This window comes from Corythoichthys intestinalis, chromosome 14 (genome assembly GCF_030265065.1).
Source record: "Corythoichthys intestinalis isolate RoL2023-P3 chromosome 14, ASM3026506v1, whole genome shotgun sequence".
Classification (NCBI taxonomy): Eukaryota; Metazoa; Chordata; class Actinopteri; order Syngnathiformes; family Syngnathidae; genus Corythoichthys; species Corythoichthys intestinalis.
In genome coordinates, this window is record NC_080408.1 from 24,995,482 (window position 1) to 25,011,952 (window position 16,471).

Consider the following 16,471-nt stretch of genomic DNA (forward strand, 5'->3'; position numbering starts at 1 on the left):
TTTTTTACTTTTGTGACAACTCAAATATTTAAAATTATATATACAGTATATACATATAACATAATATCATAACATAATAAAAAACAATGACCTTTGACATTCATTCATTTTTTTTAACCCTGTCTCCTCACGAGGGTGCGGGGGTGCTGAAGCCTATCAGCAGGAGCCAGGGTAAACCCTGAAATGGTTGCCATCCAGTCACAGGGCACATAGACACAAACAACCATTCACGCACACACTCACACCTAATGGACAATTTGGAATGTTCAATCAGCCTATCAGGGGAGTTACCGGGTGGGGCAGGGGTGGGCAGTGCCCACCTACGGACATGCTCTGCCCACCTAAAGAAAACTGGATGTAGTACTAACGGCAGTCTGGGCACTGCATATGGTATCCCATTCATATAGTACTGATGTGTTCTAAGTTTTAACCTTTGAGTTGTTACCTCCTCTTTCACCTTAAAAAAAACAATAAAATAAAAAAGAAAAATGAAATGATATGTTGGTTTTGTTCCTCGGGGGCGCTACACACATTTACGCATATTTTGATTTTTTCTTTAACATCTTATCAAAGTTTTCACCAGTGTTTACCTGGCTGTTGAGTTTGGTGAGTTTTGAAGCATTCTGAGGGGGTTAAAGCGTCGGCGGGACAAAGAATGAGTGCTAGGGGGCGCTACATAGTGTATTTGGAATTTGTCTTTACACAGTATCAAAGATTGCACCTGTCTTGACCTGCCTGCCGATTTTGGTGCATTTTAAAGCATTCTAAGAGGATCAAATTGAACTCAAAGGGGCTGCGGAACAAAGAATAACTATGATAGTAATAATAAAACCGAGGAACCACAATAGGTTACCTGAAAAAAACATTGTCACCTACATGTCCATACTGCTCAGTTATGGATGTGTTCTAAGTCAGATAAAATCAAATCAACTTTTATTTGTTTAGACCAAATCACAACAACAGTTATCTCAAGGAGAAAACAAAACATGTTTTAAGGTGCAGTAGCCCTACGCTGGATTTCGACCTACTTGAGCATTGTATCTTTTTTTACCCCCCTCCCCCATGTAAGACTAATGCCCACCCACACCTGGCATCCTGGTAACACCACTGCTACTATGCATGTTTTTGGGATGTATGAAGAAATGGGAGTACCCGGAGAAAACCCACTCAGGCACAGGGAGAACAGGCAAACTCCACACAAGGGAGGCTGGAGCCGGGATTGAACAAACAATCACTCCGATATTAGTAGCCATGTAGGAAAAGACAAAGAGTGCAGGTACTTGTATAATAAACTGTGTAACGTCACATCAAATTAAAAACCTGCCGTTTTCAGAACAAATTCACAGACACAATATAGTTCATCTTAAAGTGCGTATGACATCAAAAAACATGTTTATTTCATATTTCACGCGGTGTTTTATGCTCCTGAATGAAATAGACGGCTTAGATGTGTGTGGAAGCGATCGTTTTATATATTCAATTTTTAAATTCCGCGCCATTAAAATGAGTTACTTCCATCTCCAGTCTCGGGTTTAGGATGGATACGAATGTGACGTCACCCAGGTCAGCGTCTAACAATACAGCATTGCTTTATAATGTGAAAATGGACTGCGGATTCAGCTGATTTTGCGGATTAATTCGTTTATTTTTCGCATCATGCCAGACAAATGGCTGCAGGCTTTTGTAGCTGCACCAGGGAGAAGCGTGTGAGCCTTTTTGGGTTTCAGAAAGTTCCCGTTCACCCTGAGATTGGCCAAAACAAGTGTGCGACAATTGTGGGACCCTTGGACTTACGAGAAGTGAGTAAACATCGTGTTTTGTATTATGTTAAATACTGGGATCATGGCACACATTATAAGACCGAAGTGGCTTGCATTTTGTGGCTGACATGCTACTTGTCCACTCGGCCGACGACCAGCGCCTTGTCGCACATCACCCCGCTGGTAGAGCACTATACTCAGCTTATTGCCCTCTTTGTGTGCCGGTGTTCTGTCAAATTTTCCAGCCAATCATAAATTGCAACTTTGTGTTAAAAATGTCCGCGAATACAGCGATTACAAAGTAAACACTACAAACTTTCTTTAAATAAATGACTATTTACTTACGTTTGATCATGGCTGGGCATGTAGAAAAGCTCTCCTGACACATTCTGCCATGTTAGCTGCACAACAACTGCAGCCGCTCTCCTATGACTCTCTTGCTGTTTACGTCTTCGCCCTGTAGTAAAGCATTATTTTGCCATATTCGTGTTAACCATCTGGCAGCTACGCACTCCTCCGACGTCGGCCGGTTTGTCCGGCGGTCATTGTCCAGCTGCTTCCCCGCAAACGAGCCCTCTGCCCTCAGCAGAGCTTGAAGTTGCTTGCCGCCGGACAGGTTGCCAATTGGCGGAGACAATTGACAAGCTCGCCACCATGTGAAATGAACTGGGCTATTTATGTATGTTTTTTTTGCTTCGAACTCTTTGAAACATCACCCGGTTCGGGTTAGCATGTCGGCTAACTGTCACGCCTCTGTTTGTTTACATTCTTCGTAGCTGGGGCAGGGAAATGACAAAAGCCCGACTGACTACGGTGGCATAAAATATCGTTCGGGATGTGCAACATTAAAGGTGAAGTCGACAGTTTTGACCATTATGGAGTAATTTTGCCATGTCGTACTGAATAAATGCATTTTTATTATTTCATATTCCATTTAGCACAAGACTTATTTGTCATGACCATACCATTTATTTAGCTTTGGGGAAAAATACTTCGATATCCTGTAAAAATATTGGAGTAGAGAGACTGAAACAATCACATTTTGCGGCTGTCTTCGTCACATTTTCCTCGTTCTGAATAATTCCACCTCAATGGGCTAAATAGGAAAACAGATGAAACCATACTCCTGCAGACGTCATCCTCCTGTTGGGGACGCTAGAGCCCTATAATGGTAGGCATGGCTAACCGGCAGATTAAAAGACTAATTTCTCGTCATCTGCACTTTGCCAAATTGTTGTTTATAGTTGAATTGTCTCAAAATATTATTCTAATTCACATAATAATGCTATTTGACTTTTTTCTACTGTCGTATGCACTTTAACATGTTTTTGGGATTTGGGGAGACACACACAAAGACAGAGACCATGGGCTCTACATAGGAAAGGCCGAGCTCCGATTCAAAACCAGGGTTACCCTTGATTCAAGATCCCCAATGTTCTCCTGATGAGACTTACTTCCAGTATTCCTCACTGGGGCTGGTTCTTTTGGTCCGGTTCACAAACTCATTGACACCATCCACCATGCTGCGGGTGGCATTAGCCATGCTGTTGTTGCTTTGAGACACAACTCCACTGCAATCAGGTGTATTCCAGGGGTTGTCGCAGTACGTCCATGGCAATAAATTTGTCATAGATGTAAAAAAATAGTAGAAGGCAATGCAAATAACCACATTGTAATAGATTCCGATGTAGGTGGACACCACCATCATGCCATAGCCCACACCTGCCGAAGAAGAAAGGATACGTTTGTGCTTGATCGTCAAAGACTAAAAACATTAAAATACTTAAAAACTAGCCATAATTACAATGATAGAAATGACTAATCACTCTAAAGATGCCTGCCTGAAGATTTATGCATTGCATTAGGACAAAAATATTTTGAACGGAAGTGCATTTTTGCTTTTGACATGACACCAAATTGAGACTTCAGTGTTTGAAGTGGAGGGTTGGATCAACCAAAGACTTCATAATGATATTGACCGATCAGAGTAGACCTTCAGTGTGCCACACCTTCAAGCAGAGGGCCATCCCACAATCCGCTTCAGTTATTCGCAGTCGGTCACAGCGACACATGCAGCGATCCAATGCCAGATTTATGTTGAAAAAGTACGAAAGCTGTACCGCATACAAACAGGAAGGATTGTCTCAGAAGTGATTTGTTCGAGGATTCAAGGTAATCATTATATTATTTTTCGTACCATGCATGCATTTTGAAATGTTGTGAAAATAATCAATGGGAGAAATTAGCCGCTACAGCATTGGCATTATACTTTGCAATATTTACGTAAAATAAATGCTACCTACACGTTTTTTTTTTTTTTTGCTTTTAACCAAGAATCGAGACTCTTTTACGTCCATATCTATAAAGAATTCAGGGATTTAAGCATGTATTCACAAGAATTTTCAATGGAAAAAAAAACTTTTTTTTTACATATGGCAGCCGCTAATTTCCTTACTGACTAGCCTCATAGTTCGCAATATTTACATAAAATAAATGCTACCTGCACCTTTTTTTGTGTGTGCTTTTAACCAAGAATTGAGACCGTTTTACGTCCATATCTATAAAGAATTCGGGATTTAAGCATTTATTAACAAGAATTTTCACCGGAAAATCTCTGTTTACATATGGCGGCCACCACATTGACTGACAGACTAGCAACGTACTTCGACATGTTTACATTAAATAAATGCTACCTGCATGTTTTTTTTTTTTTTTTTTTTTTTTTTTGCTTTTAACCAAGAATCGAGACTGTTTTGCGTCCCTATCTATAAAGAATTCAGGGATTTAAGCATTTATTCACAAGAATTTTCAACGAAAAAAGCTCTTTGTCTGTGATTTCACTCAGTCAGTTTTAACGGCCACGCTAACAATGAATAATTATTAATCAGCCCCGCGCCCCATGTCCTTTCAATATCATTATGGAGTCTATGGATCAACTTAACTATGGACTTTGCAGGCAGGCAAACTTTGACACATTGTAGGAGGTTGTCTACTGTTTAAAAACCCAAATTTTACTTCCCCAGGATTTTTTTTCTTTGAAGACAGACAGTACTAGCATATTTTCTAGTGAAATTAAAAATAAAACAAAAACAAATACAGTTTAATCTTTATAGGAAGAACTGTCATGTATATGTAATTTGACTTTATAATTAAACTTACTTCATTGTAATAGTTGATACTGGCAGTTAGGTTAAAGCTTGATTTGGCAGGATGATCGTTCTCCCAACGTCTACCAAACAGTATGGCTATGTACTTCATTTGCACATACCATATAACTATATATTATACTGTAGAGCTGTTCAATAGCATTCAGCCAGATCTCAACTGAAAATAATTTACTGCCATTACAAATGCAATAATATCTTACAAAGAGGCAGTTATGTGTGTTATGAAAGTAACATACGTACCCACAACCCAACATATGAACTAAATATTTAAAACAAAATATGCTTCCACTGCCCATTTTCTCGGAAGATATTGAGACGAGATTTACAATTTTACTGTATCAGGCAAATGTGTCACTGGAACAATTTACAGTGATGCTCAGAGTGCTGACAAAACATAAAAAAAAAAAAAAAATTACATTTTGTTCAACTCAATTCCGGTACCCAGCAGCTGTTAGATCTACAAAGATAGGTCGATTATATAAACAGTTTAAGTGTCACATACATTACAAACACACAAACCTTTGAACATTGGACTAATCTTCCAGACTCCCAGACACCCCTGGCTGGCAAACTGCCCAAAGGACAACTCAAGGAAGAAGAGTGGAATGCCACAGAACACCAACATGATAAAGTACGGTAGCATGAAGGCACCTAAAGAGGAAGGCAGGACGGTCCCAATATAGTCAACACTAGAAAAAAAGATCGAGTTTCCGGGAGGATTCTTATTATGAGGCAACTCAGTACCAAACTTAAATAAACCAGTGGAGGAATTACCGTATTGGCCCGAATATAAGACGGCCCTGATTATAAGACGACCCCCTCTTTTTCAAGACTCAAATTTGAAAAAAGACTTTTTGAACACCAAATTTTTATACAAAAAATAATTACTGTACATCTGAAACAAATGATTATAACAATATATTTGAGAGAAAAAGCATGTTATTTTGCCTCATTCAAACCTTAATATCTGAACATTTAAATATGTAAACTAAAGTGCAATCACATTCGTAAATGAATGGCTCTGGTTTTTGAAATGTAAATAAATCAATCTATTGTGATAAAACAACAAAATTGCAAAAACTGCATTAACCATCAAAGTGAAGTCTAACTAACTGTAGTCTTGAAACAAATCTGAATAAGGAAAAACAATGCAATAAAATAATGCAAACTGGTTAAACTTGAGAGTAGCTGAGATTTGTCATGACAGAACATTGCTTCAATGATATCTGGCGCCATCTAACGCCGTGAATGGGTACAACATCTAGACCGTGAATATAAGACGACCTCCACTTTTTCAGTTTTATTTCAATGCATAAAACACAGTCTTATATTCGGGCCAGCCAATACGGTACTTCAAAGATGCAGAGACGATTTAAAAGAATAAAATTATCGATGAAAAAGACTTGACTATATTGTACATAAATGTCTGGTCTAACTAAATACAGTGAGGTGCAATGTTTTGATTATAGTATGATACAAAATATAATTAATATCTGACGTAGGTTTCAAGAGAGAGACTTAAGATGATGTTGAAATGATTTCTTCAGGTCAGAATTAGAGCGGTGATCTACTATTGGACTTATCATTATTGGACGACTATAATGAACACCACGATCAAGCCAAAGGTGTAGATATGTTCACTTGGCATCAATATTGCTACGTGATTAGAATGCGAACAATTGAGATGAAGTCATTACAATACCTCCAATTATTTATATGACAAAATTATTTGTTTTCACGCATGAATGTCTGTAATGCTTCCATGAAATAGAATTCTCTGACGAAATGCTTACCTCCTCCATTTCTGTAGCAGAGGTATGGAAACCTCCAAACATTACCCAGGCCCACAGCATAGCCAACACTCGTGAGGACAAACTCAATTTGGTTTCCCCAGTTCCCTCTCCGAGAATTTTCATCCTTCTTCACTGGCTCACCTGGAACTGCTCCATTCTGCAATAAAATCACAATGAAGGTCAAATCATGTTAAAGCTAAACTGGAGAGGTTGTACCCATTGTATTGCACTCTGAGAAGTTACATTGTTACCGCTGCCAGGTGTGAAATCTATTTGCTTTCATCTATTTTGGTTGTTTGCGTAAAATCTTGGTGTACAAGTAGCACATATTGAGCAATTGGTAATTAATTACTTTGTACATTTAAAACACGTTACTGATAAACTGAATTTGATTCATAAAATTACTCTCGTTCTACTGTGTTGTCAATGAAACTACCCTCTGGGCAGTCATTCTTAATTTCTTGAATCATTTATAGATAATCCTTGAGTACTGGAGATTGCTTGCCAACATACAGAAAAGCCTCTTGCCCCTCAAAAAAAAAAAAAACATAATAAAAAAAATTAAAACATAAATTAAGTGTATTTAAAAGTGTACAAGTAACCATTACCATTCTGTTCCTGCTGCCACTACAATGCAATGGATGGAATAAAGCTTCCAGATTGATGAGAACAACAATATCCTGTTTATTTCATTTGCACTTTCACACTGTTGAGGTTGCCAAGCCAAGAAGTGTTGCCAGCTGAATGAAATAAGCAGTCAAATTGCCCCTTTCCTTTGGCTTTACAATCAAGAGACTGACAAAACGAAAAATATGTATGTGTGCATATGTGTGTGTGAATTGATAGAAAGGGCAGTGGTAATTGCATACCACCTATCCACACAGTAAGGCGTCCATTCAAAGAAATCCAGGAGCCCAGGGTGGTCTCCTAGCTCCTTTGTGCGGCCTCAGCCAGCCCCCAAGAGTGTGGTGGGGTGACCTGACTTCCGTCAATTGAGTCCAGCTGTCCCGCACACTCCATTCCTGCCCCCATGCCCCGCATCTCCAGAGCAAGGGGGCCTCTACATTCAGTGGGGGACCATTGTAGGGGTGGCTACTTAGTGACAACCTGCTGCCTGTGAGCCGGTGCTAAGCGCCAGCTGCAGTTTTACACGGACTCAGGAGACATGATCAAGGGCCAGCCAAGAGTAAGGTGGACCAGGCCCCAGGAGCAGGGAGGCAGCGGCAGATACTTTTGCACAGAATAGCAGTGAATTTTACTACTAATCATTGGCCTAAGCAGGAGCGGAAGTGAAATTGTCCAGGAGTGGGTTGGGTCAGGAACTAAGACAATTAAGCAATCAGGAGTTAACAGGAATGGCAAGCGACCAAGGCAGGGCGGTGATGTCAATTTTATCCATTGCTGGTGACTTTCAAGAAGTAACATCAAGGATGAAAAACCGAGCCGGATTGACTGGAAGTTAAATAAATATGGGAGGGGGATCCTAGGATCAACATCCATGGAAGTGTGAGGAAGCAGGATTCCCCCCACTCCAAATCTTTGGTGCTGCGTCACCAGTAGGTAGATGAGGAGACAGTGTAAAGCACTTTGAGGGCCTTAAAAGGTGGAAAGGGACTATACAAGTGTAACACCATTTAACTAGGAAATTTAGAGGGAGTGAGGTCTATTACCATATTTTTCGGACTATAAGTCGCGCCAGAGTATAAGTCGCACCAGCCCAAAAATGTGCAATGAAGAGAGAAAAAAAAAAAAAAAAAACATATAAGTCGAATTTTGGGGGGAAATTTACTTGATAAAAGCCAACACATAGAACAGATATTTTAACCTTGAAAGGCAATTAAAAAAAAATACAATAGAGAACAACATGATAAGTAAGTGTACAGTATGAGAATGTTACATGGTGCATGAACAACGAAATGCGAACGTAGCCGGTATGTTAACATAGCTTTTAAGAGTTATTCAGATAACTATAGCATAAAGAACATGTTAACAAGTTTACCAAACCATCAGTGTCACTCCAAAACACCAAAATAACATGTGAAATTATATAATAATTTGTTAATAATTTCACACATAAATCGCTCCAGAGTATAAGTCGCACCCCCAGCCAAACTATGAAAAAACCTGTGACTTTTAGTCAGAAAAATACGGTATTTATTACAAAAAAAAAAAGTTTGCACCCATTTTACATGATAAGTCGCTGTGTCATTCGTGCCAATAAGAACTGAAATTAAGCATTTGTGACAACTGGATAAGATGCCAACACTTCTTCACAATATTGTTTTAACTCATTCATATTGGCTTTTCGAGGAAAAGCTGACCATTTGAGGTCATACTACAGCATATCAGTTTGACTTGGCCATGCTAAACAAACAGTTAGCTTCAACCCCAATGACCACTGACAATGACCGAGGGCTCATTGTCCAGCTGCTTAACCCAAGAGTGCCTGAGCTTGAGGGCACAGATTGATGGCTGGATGGTTGCTTGCTGTGTTTTCTGGATCACAGCAGAATTTATTGTTTCAATAATCACAACAAATAAATTCACACAAGATCACCGCATACATTAAATGAGTTCGGCGGTGTATAGAAAAACCCACACTGCATGCAAACCATTGCACACTAAATGCCTTCCTTGGTGAAAAAAAAAACTAAAGTTAGTTTGCAATGCTCTTCCATTCGCTTTACTGAACGTGAGACAATAAAACACACATTACTAAAGTTCCTGTCTACGCCAACTCGCCTGCTCTGTTCTGCTTTGCCACTTTCCTCCTTTGTCTTGCTTTCACTATCGAAGGCGTACATCCATATTTACAGGCATGCATCTGAGTAGCACCATTATTTCCTTTAAATATGCAGTTATTAAACCGCTCTTGAAAAAACCTACTCTTGATCCTGATATTCTGGCCAATTATAGACCTATTTCTAACTTACCATTTCTCTCCAAAGTCCTTGAAAGAGTGGTAATTAAACAGCTCTGTCAGCACCTACAGGACAATAGTTTGTTTGAACAGTTCCAGTCTGGCTTTCGAGCTCATCATAGCACTGAAACCGCATTAGTTAAAGTAACTAATGACTTGTTACTTGCCGCTGACGTTGGATTAGTCTCGATCCTGGTTCTGCTGGACCTGAGCGCAGCCTTTGACACAATCGACCATAATATCTTATTGCAGAGATTAGAATGTGACATAGGCATTAGAGGAGCAGCCCTCTGCTGGTTTAAATCATATTTATCTAATAGGTACCAGTTTGTCAATGTAAACCAGCAATCATCATCGTACTCTAGAGTTAGTTATGGTGTGCCGCAAGGATCTGTCCTCGGGCCCATCTTGTTTACGCTGTATATGCTTCCTCTAGGTAACATCATCAGAAAACATAGCATTAACTTTCATTGTTACGCTGACGACACACAACTGTATTTATCAATTAAACCTGAGCAGGTCAGGCAAGTAGAAAAACTAAGCGCCTGCGTCCGAGATATAAATACCTGGATGAGCACTAACTATCTTCTACTTAACCCTGAAAAGACAGAAGTCCTTATAATAGGCTCGAAAAGTGTTAGAGACTCTTTATCTGCCCAGATAGTCACTCTGGACAATGTAAGTGTAGCCTCCAGCGCCACAGTTAAAAACCTAGGAATTTTATTTGACCCTGACTTATCGTTTAAAGCACACATTAAACAAACCTGTAGAACGGCTTTCTTTCACCTGCGCAACATCGCCAAAATTAGAAATATTTTATCTAAAAGCGATGCAGAAAAATTAATTCACGCGTTCGTTACATCGAGATTGGATTACTGTAACTCCCTACTTGCAGCTTGTCCTAAAAGCTCTCTAAAAGGTCTTCAGCTAGTCCAAAACGCAGCAGCAAGACTTTTAACAGGAACCAATAGAAGAGAGCACATCACCCCTGTGCTCCAGGCACTTCACTGGCTTCCAGTCGAGTTTAGAATTAAATTTAAAATACTCCTTCTTACATTTAAGACCATTAATGGGTTGGGGCCATCTTATCTCACCGATGCTCTGGTTCCATACCGCCCCAACAGAACACTCCGATCTCAGAATGCAGGTCTACTGGTAGTTCCCAGGGTTCATAAAAGTACTGTCGGAGCTAGAGCCTTTAGCCACCAAGCCCCTGTTTTATGGAATCAGCTTCCAGCTAGTATTAAAGAAGCCGAGACAGTTTGCACATTTAAGATTAGATTAAAAACGTTCCTATTCGACAAAGCTTATAGTTAGGCTAGTTGAAGTCGGAATAGACTCACAGTTTAAGTTGCACTAGAAGCTATAATGCTGGGGGGCAGTACAGCCGCTGAGTTCTATCTCCTTTTCTTACTCTACCTACCACTTGTCTTACTTTATTTCTATTTTCCAATGTTAATATCTAGTTGTCTAGTCTCTTCATCACTAGTCACCCGGTGTCCCCTTTCCCCCCTCCCCTCTGGGGAGGGGCTATTTTTCAGCTGCAGCCTCCTGACTGTCCGGACCCCTGGCTGGATAGACGTCCTCGCTGCTACCCCCGTCTCATCTGACTAGAGGGACCTCTTCTTGCTCCTTTACTCCACTGTATTTTTACGGACTATAACTTCGCTTGCTAATTTCCATTAGCCGTTCTGGGGTTCCTGTCTATCCGTCCTGGGAGTGGATCTCTCCTGACTGTGGTACTCCCCAAGGTTTCTCATTTTTCTCCCAATTGACTCTGGAGTTTTTGGAGTTTTTCCTTGCCGGCATGGAGGGTCTTAAGGATAGGGGATACCCAGGACTTGAACTGTATCTATTCATCTTTGTTGCTTCATTTCTAATTGTGTATCATATTGCCTCTGTAAAGTCCTTTGAGACCTCTGTTGTGATTGAGGGCTATACAAATAAAATTGAATTGAATTGAATTATTTAGGCATATTTGGTTTAATAGTGTAAAATTAAATTACAATATACCATCCACCCCCAGTGCTTCAGCTTCAGTGGCTCTCTTTTCTTGATTTATTCTCATAATTCGTATGTAAATAATGTTTCAAGTCATAAATAAATGTACGGTTTTGGACATTCAAAATCACTTTTTCTTCATCCATATTTACTGACATGTGAATACAAAATATCGTTTGAATCTTGAGTTGAACCCTGGCTCCGTTATCAAGTGAAGAACAGTTTAATGTTTTGACTTCATTTTTATTTTGAAAATCAACCAGATATTTTATTCTGTAGCCAGATAGAACTTCCGCTGCCACTCGTGCTGCACTGGACAAGATTGTTGCGCATGCTTGTGGCATCAAATTGTAAATTTAAATAAAAGCTGTGTAACAACACACATTGAATATGATGGTAGTGAATTCAATCCGCCAGCGAATGGCAGTCGGATCAGAGCCAAGATGCGTACGATGTAACTTAGTCTTTAAGTCCTGAAATAACAAAAATACATTTTTACATGAAGAGATTTTCCCTCTCCTGAATAAAGAAAATCATCATTTTCAAACATCAGTGTTTTTAGGTTGTCTTTCAGAAAATATTAAAATTGGCCAAATATTTGAAAACAGTTATTTCTGATTAATATGCAAACAGACAATGAAATGAAATCAGATCTGATGCAATTATCAGGCATGAAAATGGGTCAGGGGTTAAAAAGGTGAGAAAGGTGTGGAGGAAATATGTTCCGGCGTTCTGCCAAAATGTCCGCCGTCGGCAAAACGTCCTACATGTGGCGAATTTGACCATTTTAATTTTTCACATAAGGCTTAATATTCGAGTTAACGGGGGTTTAATTAGTTGAAGGAGTTGATTTCAACCACCATTGACTCGCGCTAGCTTAGCCACTCCGGAGCCCTGAAACTAACAAATAACTGTCAAACTGCACAGAATTTGTTCAAATCATTTCCAACGACTAAACCCCGGCTAACTCAAAGATTAAGCCTAATGTAAAAAATTCTGAACTTCCCCTTTAAAATAAAGACCATTGAATATGGCCCTTAAAATGTTGTCTATAAAAGTTTTAGAGCAATAAAACAAACAACACAAATGAATAAAATGAACAGGAATCATTCAAAGTATTTCATAATGGGTCCAAATTATTTTTTCGAACAGATCATGTGACTATAGAACCTTAGAGACAGCCGTTTGCATTGCTTAGCCAAAACTACAGCTAGGAGGCAAGATGGATATTTAGAACTTCTTTACACCTAAGCTTTCAAAACCCTCAACAACAACTGAGCTTGAACCGAGGATTGAGCACGAGCAGTATCAAAAAGTCCTGGCTGTCGTGTTACCTGTTGTGCTGTAATTCCAAGTGGTGCTTGAATTGGATGCTTATAGCGGTGGACAGTCTTTTTGAGCCAGCGCAAAGTTTGCAGCGCACTGAGATATTTTTGTTATCTTTACTGGACAAAAATGTGAAGTAATGGCTGTGTTTCCAGTGTGCAAATGCAGCCGTTTGTAGTATATCTCCTGCCTATTTCATTGCATCCTGGCGAGGTAGCAAGGCTATGTTGTTTTGGCCGCAAACTCCCAGCGCTCACGCATCATGGTAATACACGTGACCCTTTTTGTTCCATCCCCGATTAAAAAATGTGACATGTGATGTCACTCCCATGACTACAGTATTCTTCATTCTACACACATTATGGGGCAATAACAAAATAGTAACGCACAGGCATCAAGGAAAGTAATTTTACTCAGATTACCGATTTAGAAAAATGAACGCGTTAGATTGTTCTTTACTGAAAGAAAGTAATCAGATTAGTTACGCATTACGATACCGCGTTATTGACAACACTGCTTTTATATTACCATTAAATACACAAGCTTGACGCTACCTTAACGGGAGCTATTTTTTCACCGGACGCTCCGGCAGTGTTCAACGCAAGCTGCAACGAACGGCAGTAACTTTGTCATGCCACAAAATATGAAAACGAAAACCATTACTCACTAAATTCAATATGCTGGCAAATGCATTCATCTAAAAACAATTGGGAGTGATACTTTACCTCCTCCAGCGAATGTGAATTTGTGCTTAGTACTAGATCATCTGTCGCAATTAGCGATCTTTGACGCTCTTTTTTTTTTTTTTTTTTTTCCTCCCCGCATACAAACTTGTTACTCTCAGCGGCTGTGATTAACCTCAATGAAGTTGCTGTCCTAGCTAAGCCTTGCCTATCATTCGTCTTTGTAAGTTTTTAGTAACTTTGTGTATTGAATTTGAAAGGAAAATGTGTGTTTTGTTTTTGACGAACTTTTTCATGAAGCTAAACTGTTGAAGCTACTCACATGTGGAAAAATACGAGTGTACAACGTTTTAAATTTATTCATTTGGTATATTTCAGTTACCACGATTTGAGAGATCAATAAATTGAAGAATTTACGCCTTGCGTTTGGAGTGCTTGTTTTTGGGTTTGCTGGAATAGCGTCACTGACACACGCAGCATCAAACAGGGGAAGGGGTAAGCGCTGCCGCGCCAAGCTAATTCTAGCTGCATTTTCGACACATGAAAAATAACGAATACGTACTACTGTATGACGGAAAATTTTAGTGGTTTTGTAACCGCGACGTGTTCATAGCATGGTAATCCGTGAAGGTAACTGGCACATGCCTACAAACGACCCCCCCCCCCCCCCCTTAAAAATTTTTCTCCTCGGATCTACACAATTCACGTAGGTCATCCTTTTTTACTTCAAAACGGCGAATTTCGCCGAAAGGTGAGAGATTTTCATGCCTGAATTATTTTGATGTACGTCTACCTGCATGTGTGTGGGTGCAAATGAACATTACTGAAAACAAGACATTTTACATTAAATGACAGCCTGAGCAATGTGGAGGTCAGAGCTACAATGGAGAACCGAAAAAAATGCTTCCAGGTTTTGTTAAGCATGTATCATTATATGCTAACAGAGCAAATGCTGAAGAGCCTTTTTACTTGTATAGAGCCGATTTATCTTAAAGGTACTCGAAAGCTTGAAACCGTCTCCTCATTTAACAACAGTACAAGATGGCTCCTCATCTGAAGCAAATTGTCTCAAAGCGGGCTGAGGAATCCATATCCTTAAGGATAGGCAACAACTTGTCTAGCACATGAGAAATGCATCCTACTTTGACTGATATGAGCAAGCAGGTGTTATGACTTTATTTGAATGACAGGCCTTTAATGTATATTAATATGACAATAACAATACAAAGGGTAAATGAAATCCACCCATTATTTATCTTTGCTGCTTATTCTATCCAGGCTCACAGGCAACTGGAGCTTATCCCAGCTGACTTCAATAGAATAACATATAAAAAGTATGCAAACGGAAAAACCGTTACATCACACAATCCCCTTTGACATACACCTGAACACCGTTTAAATCCCAGGATTTAAACGGGCAGCCCTTATATGTGAAAGCAATTTCCCGGGTCGACTGACGTGGACATTTACTGAGTCGCGTCTTAATCCGTCGATTCCGAACACACGCATACTGTTCTTGTCTCGGTGGTTTTTCCATTTTTTTAATTCAATCGCTGGCTGACCTCCAGCCCCGTATTTTCAGCAATCTCCCCCCACGAATTGCTTGCCATTTGGCAATCTTCATAATGTCTTGACGAGACATTGTAGAAGTTGTCGTACTTTTTCTTCTTTGATACTCTCAGCGGCTTGGTCCATTTTTGCGTGTAGAAAAATAATTTTTTTAGAATGGTGGTGATTTCGCGCTGAACCGGAAACAACAGTCTGATCGGACCAATCATAGTCCATTTCCACCACGTCACACGCGTTGACGCGATGCAAAATCAGAAAAAAAAGAAGGACCCAAAGAGGCTACGGCGTCTTAAATCGGGTCTTCGTTGATGGCGCAGGTCTGACGCGGAAGCATAACTCGGCCTTTAGTATAATGTCCGGGACTTTCCTGGGAAGCGGTGTCTGTATAAGCAGGCGTTTAATTCACAGGTCATAGCATGATGGCTGACGACGTAAGTGTCATGGCGGTCCGCTCGTCACTTCCTCTTCTTCACAGTAATACGAAAAGCGGTAAACAAACATCGCAATTATCAACATAGCAAGCTGGAAACAGCTAAATTAAACTAAAAACATAACGAAATTAAATTGCTACTGGATCGTAGAGCCGAGGAAGACAGTCCATCGTCCATCTTTGGAAATTTGTGGTTTATTTTGCTGCCAATGTTAGGGTCCGCAACTGTGGAAACAATGGAAACTAACTCGAAGCTGAAAACAACAAAGGGATACGTTCAAGTGATTATTGAATAAAAATACACTCACTCGCGGAAAAGAGGGAATAACACAATGGGTCTGTGACAGTAGGTCGATGGGGATCAATAATACTAACGCAAGCGGTAGGCAGAGAACCGATAAGTCAACTAAAGAAATACACTCAAATACCAGCACAACGTAAGGGGATTTCAAAACAAGGGTGGCAGACGAACAAGCTAACAAATGCACAAAATTTGAGAGTGCAAGGTGTCGAATGGCACCCAGCAAGTTAATATCTCGGCACCCTTCTCTCAGATCGCCTGGGCTTAAATACAGTCTTGATGAGCTTGAATTGGCTGCAGGTATGACGTTGGGAACGCTCCCACAACCGGTTCTGTGACAAAACACGACCTGACCAACAGAATGTGACAGCCTCTGCCGAACAAAAATGGCGTAATGTCCGGCTTATAAATACGCGCCAGCAGCCCTCCCTGCACAGAGAGCGCCAAGTGGGCAACACGGGACAAGTCTGTGAAAAGTGTCCAACACTTGTCATTCCCGAATATCTCTCCACGCGTGAAAG

The 16,471-nt window shown here is 40.0% G+C and overlaps 1 protein-coding gene across 4 annotated transcripts in view; it reads right to left on the reverse strand.

Annotated features, from left to right (window-relative positions):
* slc6a9 (solute carrier family 6 member 9) overlaps nucleotides 1-16,471 on the reverse strand; it is a 106,962-nt gene that overhangs the window by 26,691 nt on the left and 63,800 nt on the right. For all 4 annotated transcript variants that reach the window (XM_057856759.1, XM_057856758.1, XM_057856757.1 and 1 more), the window contains exons 3-5: nucleotides 6,721-6,877; nucleotides 5,447-5,578; nucleotides 3,215-3,482 (exon numbers count right to left, since the gene is read on the reverse strand). In XM_057856759.1, coding sequence (XP_057712742.1) covers nucleotides 3,215-3,482; nucleotides 5,447-5,578; nucleotides 6,721-6,877 — 557 coding nt within the window. The remainder of the gene's footprint in view (nucleotides 1-3,214; nucleotides 3,483-5,446; nucleotides 5,579-6,720; nucleotides 6,878-16,471) is intronic.